The sequence below is a fragment of the Notothenia rossii genome (genome assembly GCF_949606895.1).
Source record: "Notothenia rossii genome assembly, chromosome: 8".
Taxonomy (NCBI): domain Eukaryota; kingdom Metazoa; phylum Chordata; class Actinopteri; order Perciformes; family Nototheniidae; genus Notothenia; species Notothenia rossii.
Genome location: NC_136906.1, coordinates 82,012,985 through 82,029,862, shown reverse-complemented (window position 1 = coordinate 82,029,862; position 16,878 = coordinate 82,012,985). Strand labels below are relative to the sequence as shown.

The following is a 16,878-nucleotide window of genomic DNA, read 5'->3' as shown; positions in this document are numbered from 1 at the left end:
TTTAGCCGCAATGCACGTTGGGATATGGTGTTTATGCGATATGAAATCGGAAAAACATAAAAAAAAGGAAGAAAATAATACTTTATTCCGAGTGTTCTTGCTTTTCTCTTTGAAGGTCATCACATAACGGCATTGTAATACACGGTTCGGCTTCATTACATATTACAGATCTGCCGTAGTTCTTTAATTATAGAGCCCTGATCAGAAGAGCTTTTGACAAACTGTAAGAAATGCGATGGAAACTGAAAACTTGACGTGGATCATAAATATATTAGCAATTAAACAACATCTTCAATTTCTCTTCACACAATACATAATTATCTCTACAATAAAACAGTTGAGTGGACGTCCAAAGATATGAACAGGAGGATGTGCAAAACAGACAAACTAATAAGGCTTTATTTAAACATTAGAGAATACTTTAAGTTAAGGTCTTCTTTTGAATAAGAAAAACACTTTGGGAGTATCTACAGATAAATATTAAGCTGACAAAGAACTTAACGTCTAATATATTGCATAGTTTATTTTGGCACTTGACAATCACCTTCCCTGAATCTGTCTGATTTAACGGTTGTTTATATTTCACATCATTAAGTAGAACAAAGTAGTACATGCTGCTGTAACAAAAACATTTTCCCAACTTGGGATCAATAAAGTATATCTTATCTTAAGACGATCGATGGCTACTGCCATATTTGCTAAATGTGCCTCTGAACCTTGACAGGTGCATGTTTCAGGTGTACACAGTTTAATACTGGCAACGTCTAATTATGGGAAATACGAAAACGTCTTTTAAAACTACAACTCCCAGCAGAGACGTGCCATAGAACATGTTGCGAACATGTTGCGAAACACAATAGCCAGCATGTGTAGTTCTGGGGGGGGCTGGACCCGTTCGAGTCCAGTTTTGGAAAGTCTGCCGTGGTTTCATTCCATTTCAAAGTGCTGCTTGGCGCTCGGCGTAACCTTGTCGCACTGCCACTCCAACATCCAATCACAGAGCTTGAGGACTAATCAAAGGGTTTGTCAAGCAAGGCGGATGTTGTAGTCCCAAACGATAGCTGAGGATTATGGGTAGTGTAGTGTCTTCGGCCATTCTAAACTCCCAAAAAACTATTTGTTTCTCCGAATCTAAGATTAAAAACACAAAAGCATTGTACACAATTTGAACCAATCAATGTTGTGTAATTAACAAGGATAAACTGATGTTTTTTAGTTGATGAGTAATGCAGATATCACTGTAAAATCATTTGACAGTGAGGGGAATACTTCCGGTTTTATGAAAACGTCAAGACCGGAAATACTGTTTGTTGTTTTGGGTACAGAGGAAAAGAGAGAGGGTTTTATTTCCTGATGCTGCGTGAGTTCCCTGACACACTGGGGACACGTGTTGATGTGTAAAATACATCACAAAGTGCATTTTGCATGATAGGTCCCCTTTAAGTACAGTACTCGAGTTAATGTACTTTGTTACTTTACACCACTGCTAATAAAGTTAAGTTAAATGTAGTGAACCTCAAATAAAGATATCAACCCCTTGTTCTACCTGGTCACTCATGGTTCAACTCCATTCATAACCTGTTAGTATTCAATGTACTAATCTATTCAACATTCATCTTTCTGTTTAAGAGTTTATTTCTGTTCGTTAAAGATCACTTATTAAGAGCTTGATCCTGTGATTTGTGTGTACCAGGGCCCTGTACACCGGGCCATATCTCCATAGCACCTTTCAGAATATGGGACTACATTCATTATGGCGATCAAATGATTGTTATGATGGGAGGTATTCTTGTTGTTAATCAATAACACCTTGTGTAACCTTTTATAGCAATCCCTGTGTTTATGACACATGATTTACAGAAATAAATACTTTGTTATTAATTATTAAATCTGCTGGAAGCAAATCAAGCTACAGCTCGTTACAGCAAGTTCAACTACAAAGAGTGCATTAAACTAAAGTGAGAACGTTCATTTGGATATTTGTTTTGGGAAATCAGAAGCAGAATCATTAAAACAGCAAAACGACATGATGATTGGAAACCTCCTCAGAGAGTTTGTGGCCATTAAGATCTAATGCGGGAAAATGACTCAGTGACACTGTTTTCTTTTCTTTGGGTATCGTAAAAAGTCATCAGTCATCCTATCTCGTATAAAATCGTTAACAGGAAGTAATTCACGGTTCTTTATAAAAGTAAATATGTTACCTTGTTTTATTTTCTTTGGGAATCATAAAAAGTCAAGTAGGCATCTTATCAGTCATTATAGCTGCACAATGAAAGGATACATCTTTTCATGGAAGTAGGTCACTAATGTTTACAACAATACATATTTCACCTTATTAGTCTGGAGCGTATGATCTGTTATCTGCTCTTCCTTCAGTCAGAGAGCACTGCATTGATCCCCAACACTCCACACCCTGAAACAACATCACAAATCAGAATCTGGTTTTCTTAGCAGGTTTTATCACACTTTATTTCTCTGATAACTCTAGTTTGTTGTTTATCTTGAAAACAGCAGGAAAGAATAAACCATCCAGGTGGGAAGGCGTATTGTGTTAAGCCAAAGAGAGAGAATGAAAGAAGATTTTAAAGTGAGCTCCTTGCAGCATTTAGAATTTGCAGCGTTTCTACAGTTGCAACCAAAACAATTCAACTCCCTTTGCACATTAGGTTTATTGAAACATGTTTTTAACATTTGTCAGCTGTTTGAAATAAACACATTTGAGAAGAACTGTTTCAACAGAAAATGTTACTTTACATGACTGCAGTCTCAAACTGATTGAACCCCCTGTCTCAAGCACACCGGGTGGACATAATCAAGGGCTCCATGAGTTCAGGGGCCTGTACTACGAAGCTGGTTCAACCTAACCTGGATATGTTGGAGTGAGCCGGTTGGCCTAATCCAAAACATACTTGCTCTCTCTAAGCGGTCCTACGACGCTGGTTATCAAGTGGATCGCTCAAGCCAGCCGTGTCCTATCTAGTTAGGAGCGCGTTCACATGAAAGGGGTGGTATCTGGAGCATTCGACCAATCACAAACATGGAGAAGCGTACTGACAGCGCAGCGTCATACTTCCTGAATGAAAAGTCAACTATAATATTAGACATATGAAGAAGTTAAACTTTAAACATCCATGACTTAAACACTTGATCCAGGATCAAAGCCACATAGCTGCACCTGCAAGGTGAATCCAGCTGGTAACAGAACAAGTGTTTGAATGCGTACATGAACAGGTTTATGATATCACTGCCCCGTCTAAGACACCATCTGACTTTCATTACATTTGACTCGAGTGTTTCCTCAACTTAATGTGTTGCTTCAAATAATCCTTCTGCATCCAGTATGTGACACTGTGAGTGTTGCACGGCCAGATACGGCTCAGCTGACTCAGATAAGGAGATGATACATTATGATGTGATATGCCGCGGACTGTACTTAATGTTACTCTGATCCGGTTACTTATGTTGTGGCAGATATTTAAGTAAGCTTTCTTAACCCTAATGTTCTAATAGTCAGATTGCTCTGAAGATGGGAGGTGATATTCTATTAATGTTCACGTTCACACAGTTGCTGATTTCTGCCGGCCGTCTTTCCTGCAACGGCAGCTTTTCTGTATTTCCTTTCTCCTGTAATATGACTTGATCGCTTTAAGCTCCGCACACTGAGCTCTGATTGGTCAGCAGGCAGTGCTTTCACCTAGTTGATCTCTTAGCCTGCAACCTAACCTGCTCCGGGGCAGGTTAGCCGCTCAGCATCAGTTACCATGGAGATCTAGCCTGCTAAAAAGAGAACCAGCTTCGTAGCACAGGAAACCCAGAGTTAACCTGAAGTTAGCCGCTAAGAGAACATCCTGCTTCGTAGTATACCCCCAGGTGTGCTTGAGACAGAACACATAAATACCTGGATTGGCTAGGGGTTTGTTGAGAGTGACGTTTGATTGAATGTTATAAATATGGTCAAAGTCAAACAAATTGTCCAAAAAGTTCAGAGAAGAGATCAGTGCCTTGAACAAACAGGGAAAAGGATCAAAAGAGATGCTCTTAGTGTAACGACTGAACTGGAGGCCACGGCCCACGAGGAACGGACTAAGACCCCTCAGGAGCGCTGCCAGAAGCTGGTGTCTGGATATGCATCACGTTTGCAGCAGGTCAAAACAGCAAAGGGTGCTCTACTAAGTACTGGAGATGCTTGCCATGAAGGGCTTGAATCATTTTGAGACTGCAGTCGCCATTAAAGCAGTATTTTCTGTTGAATTTGGATAAAAACACTTGATATTAGTTTCATTGAATGACTTTGTGTTATTTGATTATTGCAAACAGCTGAACAATGTTACATTTAGCCAATAGACCTAATGTGCAATGGGGGTTGAACACTTGTGATTGTAACTGTATGCAGCGCTTTGTTTATTTATGTTTTGTCAATTGGTGAAGATGTTTCTTCATCTGCATGTGTCTCGGGCACATTTGTGTTTTTTATTTGTTCTCTTTAGAAAGATAGATAGATAGATAGATAGATAGATAGATAGATAGATAGATAGATAGATAGATAGATAGATAGATAGATAGATAGATAGATAGATAGATAGATAGATAGATAGATAGATGGATAGATAGATAGATAGATAGATAGATAGATAGATAGATAGATAGATAGATGGATAGATAGATAGATAGATAGATAGATGGATGGATAGATAGATAGATAGATAGATAGATAGATAGATAGATAGATAGATAGATAGATAGATGGATAGATAGATAGATAGATAGATAGATAGATAGATCGATCGATCGATCGATCGATAGATAGATGGATGGATGGATAGATGGATAGATAGATAGATAGATAGATAGATAGATAGATAGATAGATAGATAGATAGATAGATAGATAGATAGATAGATAGATAGATAGATAGATAGATCTTTAATTTGTCATTGTACAGGTACAACAAAATTACAATGAACTCATGGTGCCAACACGCAACAACAAGACAATATGAAAACAAGAAATGGGACTTACATAGACATGACAGGGAATATGTACATAAATAAATAATACATTCAATTACACGATTACATGGTTTTTAAACTGCAGTGCGTTTCCCCTGGTGGAAATGTGTTGGGCTGCTGTTGTGTTTTGCACCTGTCGGCCTCCATAGGAATAAGGTTGACTTTAAAAAGTGCATAAAATACAAGTGAGACATTTTGTGGGATTTGTTTGTGGGGAAAATCAGAATCAGAATCCCTGAAACAGCACGATGACTTGATGATGGAAACCTTCACAGAGAGTTTGTGGCTATTCAGATCTAATGCGGGGAAATGACTCACGATACTGTTTTTTTTGGGAATCATAAAAAGTCATCTAGAATAACATGTTTTACAGGAAGTAATTCACTGTTCTTTATCAAAGTAAATAAGTGACCTTGAAAGCCATTTCTCCCTCATCTGTTATCTGCTCTGTCTTCAGTCAGAGAGCTCAGCACGCCTTGCTTCTCCCAACACTCCCTTTGACTCTGCATCATAAATCTGAATCTAATCCAGCAACTTCCTTTGGGATGTTTCATTGTAGTTCATCTCTGGGATTACTGTAGTTCTTGTTACTTTATTTTACAATTCTAAGCATGAAGCATTGTCCCAGCTGAAGCCGAGCAGCCTCTGTTCTCTGAGAAAACTCTGAAACGCGTTTAAAACATTTAAAGCTCACAGAGAGCGAGAGCTTTTGGAACAGCAGGATTTGGGTTCTGTGTGCTTAATGGCATTGGTGGAACATAGATTCAGATAAGTAGAAGTACTAATACCATACTGTAAAATACTCCATTACAAAGAAACAAGTGTTACATCCAGGATGGTGCTTAAGACAACGAAATGAAGTCTGATCAGGAACATGTAGTTAAAGAAGAAGTAAAACAGTCATTCCAGAATAAAAATTGCATTTTTAAAAGCAGCAAATCTTTACTTTTGAGAATCGGCAACCCAAAAAAATGAACTATTATCAACAGATTTTCTGTCAACCCACTCGCTGTGAAAAAGAACACGTGAGGATAGATGAATCTAGAATAAACATCATATTTAGAAAATTCTCTTTTGTGTGTAAAAATGTAAATCCATAAAGTTACCAGTAACTAAAGCTGTAAAACAACGGAAGTGCAATGTTTCACTTGTGATGGTTTTGCAGTAGAATATAAAGAGAAACAGAAAGAAATACTCAATTCAATTCCAATACCTCAAATGTGTACTTAAGTAGAGTCCTGGAGTAAATGTACTTAGTTACTTTCCACAGCATATGAGAAAGATGAAACCCTAACTGAACATGTGGAGGCTTTTTTTATCCAGCTCTTACACTTTAGATGATTTCAACATTGGAATGAGATCTGCAGCAGTGTCTGCTAATAGACAGCAGGATGCTGGTGTAGCGCATTCAAACTAAATGATTATTATGATCTTTATTGGGTTCCTGATAGAAGTTAAACACAAGATCAAAATTGTGCAGATAACTCAAGACTATGGTTTTATTCAGATGCACTCACATCTCACACATTTCTCTGTGTTGTATATAGGGTTGCACAATTCAGGGAATTTTCAACGATGGAAACTTTCCATGGAAATTAACGGGAATTTTCTAAATTGAAGGTTGACTCTCCAGAGGGAACTTACATATAGTTGGGGAAAATATATTTTAGCATAATCTTGACTAAAACAAACAGATGCCATTCAAGTAAGGCAAGGCAAGGCAAGGCAAGGCAAGGCAAGGCAAGGCAAGGCAAGGCAAGGCAAGGCAAGGCAAGGCAAGGCAAGGCAAGGCAAGGCAAGGCAAGGCAAGGCAAGGCAAGGCAAGGCAAGGCAAGACAAGGCAAGGCAAGGCAAGGCAAGGCAAGGCAAGGCAAGGCAAGGCAAGGCAAGGCAATTTTCTTTATGTAGCATTTTTCAGAACGTGGCGATTCAAAGTGCTTTACAGATTAAAAGCAAAATACATTTAAAAACAAATGCAGCATAAATACATAAGTACACTTGAATATCCATGCCATAGCACACTGCTTACTGCATGGCTATTGAGACCACACAAAGGTTCACAACAGGCTCACAAATGTGAGGGTCAACGTAAGGCTCTTTGAGCCTGACACAGAGCCATCCTCAACAAGGCTGGACAGTGACACTGCAGAGGAAGACTCAGAGTGTGATGTGGATTTAACATTTTGAATGGGACTTTGTGGGGGAGAAGGGCTCTTTCCATTTAACATTTTGAATGGGACTTTGTGGAGGGAGAAGGGCTCTTTCCATTTAACATTTTGAATGGGACTTTGTGGAGATTTTTGGATGGGGGGTGCATTTTTGTTCATTTTTTAATGAGTGGGTTTGGGGGGGATGGGGAACATTTAACTCAACATTCCTGTTTTCGTTCTTCAATGAAACAAATCATTGTTCAATAAAATAATTAAAAAAAAGAAAAAAAAAAAAGTTTAATTTTGCATCGAATATTTCCAAAATTCCCCAGCTTAACTTCCCATGGAAACTTTCTGGAAATGTTCCAGAAATGTTCCGCCCCTTTGCAACCCTAGCTGTATACCATTTCTAGAGGCACAACTTTTTCTCGAAGTTCGTACGTGAACACATTTTCATTTTGCTACTAAAGTCTGTTTTTCTTCCCCTCCTGATTCCTGTTTCTTTGTAGCTGAGCCCAACATCTCTAGTTGGTTCTGTTTGTCGGTCAGTCAACACACATGTACCTACCAACCCAGTCTCACAGTCTGCGTACAAATAACACGACTTTGGAAATGTGTAAAATAGATACGCAGAAGTCCAATGTTGCGTGCATATGATACTACCACGTTACGTTTGTTATGAACGTATCTGAAATACCTTTATTTTCTATATTTGCTTATTGTCTTGCTTATAATAATGATAATAGTCATTTATAGATATCATTTTAGAGCACCGAAGGAGTGGCAGACCTGGGGGGTGGTTCCCCTTTTCAAAAAGGGGGATCAGAGGGTGTGTGCCAATTACAGAGGCATCACACTACTCAGCCTCCCCGGGAAAGTTTACTCTAAGGTACTCGAAAGGAGGGTCAGGCCGATTGTGGAACCTCAGATTGAGGAGGAACAATGCGGATTCCGTCCTGGTCGTGGAACGACGGATCAGCTTTTTACTTCCGCAAGGATCCTGGAGGGGGCCTGGGAGTACGCTCATCCAGTCTACATGTGTTTTGTAGACTTGGAGAAGGCGTATGACCGGGTTCCCAGGGAGTCACTGTGGGAGGTGCTGCGGGAGTATGGGGTGAGGGGGTCTCTACTCAGGGCCATCCAATCTCTGTACTCCCAAAGCGAGAGCTGTGTCCGGGTCCTCGGCAGTAAGTCGGACCCATTTCAGGTGAGGGTTGGCCTCCGCCAGGGCTGCGCTTTGTCACCAATCCTGTTTGTAATATACATGGATGGGATTTTGAGGCGTAGTCGTGGGGGGAGGGGGTCTGCAGTTCGGTGGACTAAGGATCGCACCACTGCTTTTTGCAGATGATGTGGTTCTGATGGCTTCATCGGTCTGCGACCTTCAGCACTCACTGGATCGGTTCACCACCGAGTGTGAAGCTGCTGGAATGAGGATCAGCACCTCCAAATCTGAGGCCATGGTTCTCAGCAGGAAACCGATGGACTGTCCACTCCAAGTAGGGAATGAGTCCTTACCCCAAGTGAAGGAGTTTAAGTATCTCGGGGTCTTGTTCTCGAGTGAGGGAACAATGGAGTGTGAGATGGGTCGGAGAATCGGAGCAGCGGGAGCGGTACTGCAGTCTCTTTACCGCACCGTACGAAAAGGGAGCTGAGCCAGAAGGCAGAGCTCTCTGTCTACCGGGCCATTTTCGTTCCTACCCTCACCTATGGTCATGAAGGATGGGTCATGACCCAAAGAACGAGGTCGCGGGTACAAGCGGCTGAGATGGGTTTTCTCCGCAGGGTGGCTTGTGTCTCCCTTAGGGATAAGGTGAGAAGTTCAGTCATCAGGGAGGGACTTGGAGTTGAACCGCTCCTCCTTCACGTCAAAAGGATCCAGTTGAGGTGGTTTGGGCACCTAGTTAGGATGCCACCTAGTTAGGATGCCACCTGGGCGCCTCCCTAGGGAGGTGTTCCAGGCACGTCCAGCTGGGAAGAGACCAAGGGGTAGACCTAGAACCAGGTGGAGGGATTATATCTCTTCGCTGGCCTGGGAGCGCCTTGGGACCCCCCAGTCAGAGCTGGTTGATGAGGGGAAAAGAAAGTTTGGGGCTCTCTGCTGGAACTGCTACCTCCGAGACCCGACCACGGATAAGCGGGAGAAGATGGATGGATGGATTTTAGAGCACACATTTGAAATTGACGATCGGGCTCGATATATGGTTAAATTAAAATCAGCAGGCGAGGCTTTAATTTCTCCAGCTGTTACTCTCATGAGCGAGGCAGAAAGTAATGGTTGTATCATGCCAACAAGCTGCTGTGTCGTGTATTGCACCTTGTAGTGCCGAGAGATAGGGAGTCGGAGGCGGTGCAATGGAGGTACAAAGCTGGCTTTAATGAGCAGCAGAAAGGCAGATGCTGTAGAGTCGCAGCCCGGGAAGAAGAGAAAGAAGCCAGGAGGGCACACAATGTATATAGAGGGCATAGCTCCGTGGTGAATAATGTCAACCAGTGATCACTACAACCTCAAACATTAAAACAAATCCAGAGTTACGTGTTTCTGAACTTCCTCTAAGAAGAAAGGACAGTAACAGAAGAGCTCTGTGGCTTCAGGCTTGATCGCCGTTCAAATGACAGTTTGAATGATCTCAAGGGGAATGGTTAGCGTGTCATATGCACGCTAAATCGGACTTCTGCGTATCTATTTTACGCATTTCCAAAGTCGTGTCATTTGACTGTGAGACTGGGTTGGTGCCTACAGGACGCTCCATTTAGAAAAGAGTGAGGGGGTAGAGAGCTCCTGGCCTTGGGACACTGGTGAAAGGAACATTCCCAGCAGCCAGACTTCAGAGGACACCCTGCCTCTACTTTTATCAGAAGGAAGTATTATTGTGTGTTCATAAACGTGTGTGAGCTCTAACAGACAATCAAACATGATATTCTTCCATCAATGATTGAGGTAATGATGTGAAGAAAGATAAGCCGCTGGAGCCTTACAGGAACGACCAACAGACTTTAGACCTGTAGCTCTTGATGGGGGGGGGGGGGGGGGGGGGGTAGTTTGATTGCTGCAAAACTAAGTTCAAAATCTGCCATTAAAAAGCCTAAATCTACTGTACATCAAAAATAGCATTGTGTGGAATGCTTTTTCAATACGATGTGTAATATGTGGTCATGCCAATAAAGCCCCTTTGTTTTGTAATGTATTTTAGTTGTTTCAAAATTGATCCTAAATAAAAAGAAACAGGTTGGACTGCTCTGCTGAGGAAGTTTCTTGGTTCTCCATAGTAGGGCTGAAACATTGGGGCTGCATCCTTTACAGCGCCAAATATGAATGCAATAATATCATGTGTGTGATGCATTAACACAGAGGCCATTCCTCCGGAGAACACATGATGAATACTCATACTTTCATACACAGGATACTTCACGTATATGTTGCTGTTTGTACTTCTGTATTTCACCTCAGTATAGTTTAGAATAGTATAGTCATTTTTCAAATATAATATCAGAACACACACCTGACACACACACACTTTGAGTGTTGGTATTGGGCCCGGTTTGATTTGGTTAACCCATTAACCTGAGCTCACAACAACACTGCAGGGCAAACTGCTGACCTGCTGCAGTCAGGAAACAGATCAGAGTTATGGTTCATATCTTTATGGGCTCACTGCATGTTCCCACAGACCGGACTGAGTCACAGACAAACACTCGACCCGCCCACATGAGCTGTGTGTTTCAGGTGTGTGTATAAAGAGCAGGGAGGCCTGATCCTCATCACTGCATCACTCAGCTGACTCCTGAAAAACTTCTCCTCACATTTACCTGACAGGTAAGACACCTGCTGTGTTTCTGTTCCTCAGTGAAGCTCGTGGTTCTGCTCTCCCTCCGGATCTTCATCTGCACTTTGTTCTTCTCCACACAGAACAACCAGTTGCTCATAACCATGAAGATTGTCGTGGTCCTCTCAGTCCTCCTCTGTTCTGCATTTGCAGGTCAGCTTTAGACAGAACGCACACACACCATCACACATGTGCTCATGATGAGTCCTCAGCACACGACCCTGTGAGGGAGGAGAGTAACTAGGGCACTAATGTTACTGACAGTGTTGTGTTTTATTCTGCAGCTCCAGCTGAACACAAAGAGAAGGCTCCAGGTCCGTACTGAAGGCCTTTGCTTTGGAACACACACACAGTCCTAAATGTTTCTCACACCAGCATGAATGTGATTTATCCACAGAAGCAGCGGTGGCTGCCCTGATGGAGCAGATGGTTCCTGCACCTGGTTAGTGTCCTCTTTTTATTTCAGGTTTCACCTCCTGCAATCTGACAGCCATGTTAGAAAGTCAACTAAATAATGGATCAAAACAGAAGAAGATAGTTGTGTTGGATTAGAATCCAAGGACACATGTTGACATACAGCAGTTCCCTTTGCAGGACGGAGCAGTCAACAACTACAGCTGCTCTGGTTCATGATATCTAAGCATCACAGGCAGGCTCCTGGAGAGGAGCTCTGTAGAATCCAGCTGTTACTGACTTTATATATCTGACATACCAGAGAACATTTGGGTTATTTTCCTTCAGATTCTGTCAAGTTAAATAGTGAGCTGTGGACACTGAAAGATAAAAGTAACATCATAATTCAAGACTGAATGTCAAAGAGTGGCATACGGGGAACTTGGAAGTGTAACCTGTATGTACTTTCACGCTTACAGCATTATTGGAGGTACAGAAATGTTCCCATCAGCCTCAGCTGTGTGTTAGATTTATAATGTTAGTAAAATACCTTAACAGGCAAACTAAAATGGTTATCGTGGTGAAAATGCATGCTGAACATCAGTATGTTAGCATTGTGGTTCTGAGCGTGTTAACATGCTAACGTTAGCATGTGGGTTCCACCTCATAGAGCCTATGTCTAGCTCATCTTGTGTCCGTTTGATGATATGTTTTTCCGTACATCCTTAGGTTAAGTAGTTGTGATTCAATGTAGCTGATGTGAAATACTTTGTCATTGTTTCAGAGATGGAGGCCGAGATGAAGAAAGTTGAGGAAGAGTCTGTTCCAGAGGATTCTGTCCTTGTTCCCAGAGACGGTAAGACTCACGTCCCTCTGAAGATATACTGTGTCTGCTCATAGTAAACTCAGGGCTACATGTACATCATCAGTTATACTTGATCTACAGTTCCACATATTGTTGTTGCCTATTAGAAACAATATTCATTTTAATAAAGACCTTTTTAAACAGCAATACACACAATATTACGGATCCCCCTAGGGGATATGGAGAAGAAAAATTAAATTATTTGAAAAAAATAAAATGTTCTCCATGTCCTAGGGGCTCTGAGTGTTCTCTTGAGGTGTCTCCACTTATGTGAAACCCTTTATATATACAGTCTATGTGTGGAACCCGTGCCTATTGCCAAGCACTGATGTTATATCTTTATATTTAAGGCCAAGCTCAAAGTAAAATCGATGAACCGCTCCATTGTTGTGATTTCTGTGTTGCCGAACTGACCAGGAAGTACATTGAGCTAAATGAAAAGTATTGCGAGATCTCTCCATGTCCCCTAGGGGGCTCCGTACAATATGAACAAAATGTGACCAAAATGTGAAAACCATATATAAATACTTGCATATATTTTACACAATACATCTGATCATTGTGTTCTCTCTTTCTCTGCAGCACCGGTGTTGGAGGAGGCAGCAGCACCTGAATGTAAGAACCACAAAACACTTTTAATCTTCCCTTTTTTCCCCTTCATGATTGTCATGGCAAGAAATATGGTACAATTAAAAAGAAGATTAAATAAAAGTCAAACACCTCTCTCGAAATATCCTGCCATATAGAGTTTGAGGGAAATGAGTAAAAGCATGACTTGTTGGAAGCCCCACAGCAGTATGTGTGCATGTTAGGCTAATAACTATAACCTGCTAGCTCTTACTCCCCTGCTAACTGTTCTGTGAACACATGAGGTCCACGCAGACTGAAGCTGGTGTCAGTGGAGCAGCTGTGTGTGCAGCAGGCTGAACAGAGTGTGTTTCAGTCAGTGAAAGCTCTCTCTTCTCTGTGTGTCTGCAGCTCGCTTTAACTACTGTCCTGACGGCTGGTACAGCCACAACTCTCGCTGCTTCATCGTCAGCAACACAGCCAGCACCTGGTTCAGTGCTGAGGTAACACTACTGCAACACTTCACTGTGTTATCGAGAGCAGGCAGACACATTGAACTTATATGAAGCTTTAAAAGTAGATCTGTGTTGTTCCTGTCATCTTTCATATCCATTCCATTCTTTAAGGAAGTAAATGAAGACATTAAATCACACAGCTGTTTATCTGCATGTCCACAAAGAACCCTATGTGCCCCCTCTGTCCCTCAGGAGCACTGCACCGGCCTGGGGGCCCACCTGGCCTCGGCCACCAACCCCAGAGAGTACGCTTTCCTGCAGGAGATCACAAAGAGATCCGGTCTGAGCACCGCATGGCTGGGAGGCTTCAGCCTGCAGGTCTGTTTTTTAGAAAGAAATACCAGCAGCTAGTCCAGGACCTGGTCTAGAGGGGGTCCTAGAGAACAGCAGAACAGATAAAGAGACTGCAACGACACCTCCTTACAGCCATGCTCTTTGTGTTTCAGAGCCGCTGGATGTGGATTGATAGTCAGGGCTTATACTACACCAACTGGTACTCCCAGTCCTCCTCCAGCAGCTACCCCTGCATGTACTTAACCACCGGCAGTAAGTACACCTGTTTGATCTGACTGGTTACTGAGTATAAAACCTAGTTGTAAATGTTGCTGTTGTGTTAATTAAGTTTAATTAACTGTATGTTAAGGTGGTGCCTGGCTCTTTGTTCAAAAAGGGCAGCCTCATCAATGAATGTAAAATATGAATGCTGTGATATTGTAATATTTGTCTGTCCAGCTGGGAATGTATATATCAATAGAGTTGTGAGAGATGTGTATGTTGTACCTGGGTTCCTGTATTGATTTCACAGAGTAGATATCTGTATTTATGTGTCCTGATAGGAGACAATGCTTAGATCATAGCGAGCATGACATTCTTTTTGTCCTTTCTGCTGATTAACTCTGGATAGGAAAAACAAGTGATATAACAGTGAACATTGTGGAGCATCTCTTGTTAAATAACATATTTATTGAACACTTTTGTTTTTCCTTAACTTTCAGATGGTTGGTGTAACACCCAGTGCACCAGTAGCCTGCGCTTCATCTGCTCCAAGAATCCTTTCACCTGTTAACTTACAGGCTGAACATCTGGGCTCTGTTTCTGTTTGAAGCCAACCCATATCTTACTGAATGTATCATTGTGTATTTTTCACTGTTCTTTAATAAAAACTAGTAAGAATGGGATGTTGTGTGATCTTTATTTTAGTGCTTGGTTTAAATATTGTTGAAGATGAATGGTTATTAATCTCAGAGTAAGTAGACTCAACAGTCCTGGGTCACAGATAGAAATGTAACAAAACAATTCAAATAATGTCCTGTGAACCATCTCAGAATGAATGCTATGACCCTGATTTTGGTGCTATACAAAGTATGATAAATCACAAGGAGCTAATGGCTGTGAAACATACAGATCACAAAGGTCAGAAGTGGAGCTTGAAGCTGTTCCTCTGTGGGTATTGTGTAGCCAGCTGTGTAACCTGTCTCAGGTTATCCCAGGGTGCATCCCAAGTCTCTTAAAAAATGTTCCCATTATTATCTTAGATGTTTATATACGCCTGAAACCATTGCCCTCCCATTGGCAAGTCTTTATCCAGATGTTAATGGAAACCTTTATTGGTACCTTTTCACGTTATTTTGTGATCATACATTTTAATAACAAATACGACAGGAAAGAAGAAGAATTTAGATTGAATTTGTTATAATTTTGGAAATATGGAATTCCATCCATCTTCTCCCGCTTATCCGTGGCCGGGTCTCGGAGGTAGCAGTTTTACGACAAACTGTGACTTTTTTGACATGGAAATGATTTGTTAAGATTGACAAACATCATATGTGTAAATCATGGCACAATTCAAACGGGGTCGAAAGATACGTTCTCTCTCTCCATTGACTTCAATACATCATTTTTCAGAAATAAGGTCCCATGGACCGGAAGTAGATGGGCGTGACTTCGCCTCTCTATAGGTACCATGGCTCTGGTCCAATGGGTCAAAAAAAAGAGTTCCTACGTATTTGCCTTATATTGTTTCATGCCGACTTGTAATTGGAATGAAAATCTTAAAAAGAGACAAATATTTTTATTTAAAATGAATTATTTCACACGTTAACCTTCAGATACTGATTACAAGGTATTTGTTTCTTTCTCCTCACAAAGTAAATTATCACAATATAACACAAAGTTAACTTTTTAAACCCAGACTCAAACACATACATTTGGACAATGACACAAGAAGTCTGTTTCAGTTTCATTGCATGTATTGTATTAAATATGCAACTCATGACAATGATAAGGTCAATTATCTTTTGATTCAATGTTTCATGTCTTGTCTTGAATTGTTCCACAAACAATAGCTGTAATTCATAAAGTTGACCAGCAGATGGCGGCATTTAGACTCCATCAAACCCTTAGAAATAATAAATATATGGCACTGTGTACAGAGTAGGGGTTTCACAACTACCAATATTTACTAGTCGACACGTTTTTCAAAATAGTAGTCGACTAGTCGTTACGTCATAATAAAGACACACAGAGAGAGAGAAGTTTACAACTGTATTTTCTATTGGAACTCATACAGTGACATTAAACACTGCATTTTAATTTGTGTTACATGGCTGAGTAAATAACAAACAGTAACTGGACTCACCAAAATCGACAGCAAAAAACTCTTGTTTACATAAATGCCACGTAAATCCACGCAACACTTTATTCGCTGTCCTCCACGATAACGTCCACCTTTCCATATTTTTGGTTTGGTTTGAACACCAACGCATCGACATGTGAGGGAAGGAGGCTTGACCGCTTTCGGGTGACAGTGTTGCCTGCCAGGGAAAAGACCCTCTCACTCGGGGTGCTTGTGGCTGGAATAGCCAGGTAGCTCCTCGAAAGCGGGGGAAGCGGTGCACGTTTTCTGCCCACCACTCCAGTGGATTATCCATTGTGGGGATATGCAGTGTCCGCTGGCAGTAATCCCGTAGCTCATCATCCGCATCACTGTTGACCCGTGTTTTCTTGCTGTTCGTTTGCCTCTGTTCAGTGCTGACGCCGGTCCGTTGCTCACTGGTGCTAGCATTACTGCTAGTGCTAGCTGTCGGCAGCGGGTGTTTCATCTTCAGATGGTTGCAGATGCATTTGTATTGTACTTCAGTACAGCTGTACACAACTGACACTTCACTGTGGAGTTGGTTACATCTTCGTTGAAGTTCTGCCATACATAAGAATGTCGAACGTGTTTTGTAGCATTTTGCAGCACCTCGTTTACCTCCATTTTTTTCACGACTAGTCGACTAGGGCCTACAGCGCCGACTAGTGGTAAAGGTAGTCGACTAGTCGATTAGTTGGTGAAACCCCTAGTACAGAGGGTGCTGTTTGCTGCACAGATTGTAAAGTCCCTGGAGGTATATTCACATTTTTAAATATAGGGCTAACTAAATATTTTGGATGATAGTTTTAATTTAATAGTTCTCTCATTGTTATGCATTTTTAGCCGCATCCATGTGGTGCCCGTGTGAGGCAAAGTACTTTTGGGTACATTTTTGTGCATTATTAGTTGGAGCA

At 41.4% G+C, this 16,878-nt stretch overlaps 2 protein-coding genes across 4 annotated transcripts in view; one reads left to right on the top strand and one right to left on the bottom strand.

Moving 5' to 3' along the window:
- The window catches only part of LOC307016979 (NLR family CARD domain-containing protein 3-like), a 51,194-nt gene that overhangs the window by 18,158 nt on the left and 16,158 nt on the right, over positions 1-16,878 (bottom strand). The gene's annotated exons all lie outside the window — the stretch shown is intronic.
- Positions 10,892-14,507, top strand: LOC307016994 (ladderlectin-like). The gene is made up of 10 exons (XM_079646410.1): positions 10,892-10,979; positions 11,073-11,142; positions 11,274-11,303; positions 11,387-11,431; positions 12,167-12,238; positions 12,830-12,862; positions 13,226-13,317; positions 13,522-13,647; positions 13,776-13,875; positions 14,325-14,507. Exons 2-10 carry the CDS (start codon positions 11,094-11,096, stop codon positions 14,393-14,395), a joined length of 618 nt encoding a protein of 205 aa, XP_079502536.1. The 5' UTR covers positions 10,892-10,979; positions 11,073-11,093; the 3' UTR covers positions 14,396-14,507.

Bases quoted from the DNA above. Each gene is read 5' to 3' on its own strand.
- LOC307016994 (XM_079646410.1), top strand. From the start codon at position 11,094: ATGAAGATTGTCGTGGTCCTCTCAGTCCTCCTCTGTTCTGCATTTGCA. The intron at 13,318-13,521 runs GTAACACTACTG...TCTGTCCCTCAG, and splicing joins GCACCTGGTTCAGTGCTGAG to GAGCACTGCACCGGCCTGGG. The intron at 13,648-13,775 runs GTCTGTTTTTTA...TTTGTGTTTCAG, and splicing joins TGGGAGGCTTCAGCCTGCAG to AGCCGCTGGATGTGGATTGA.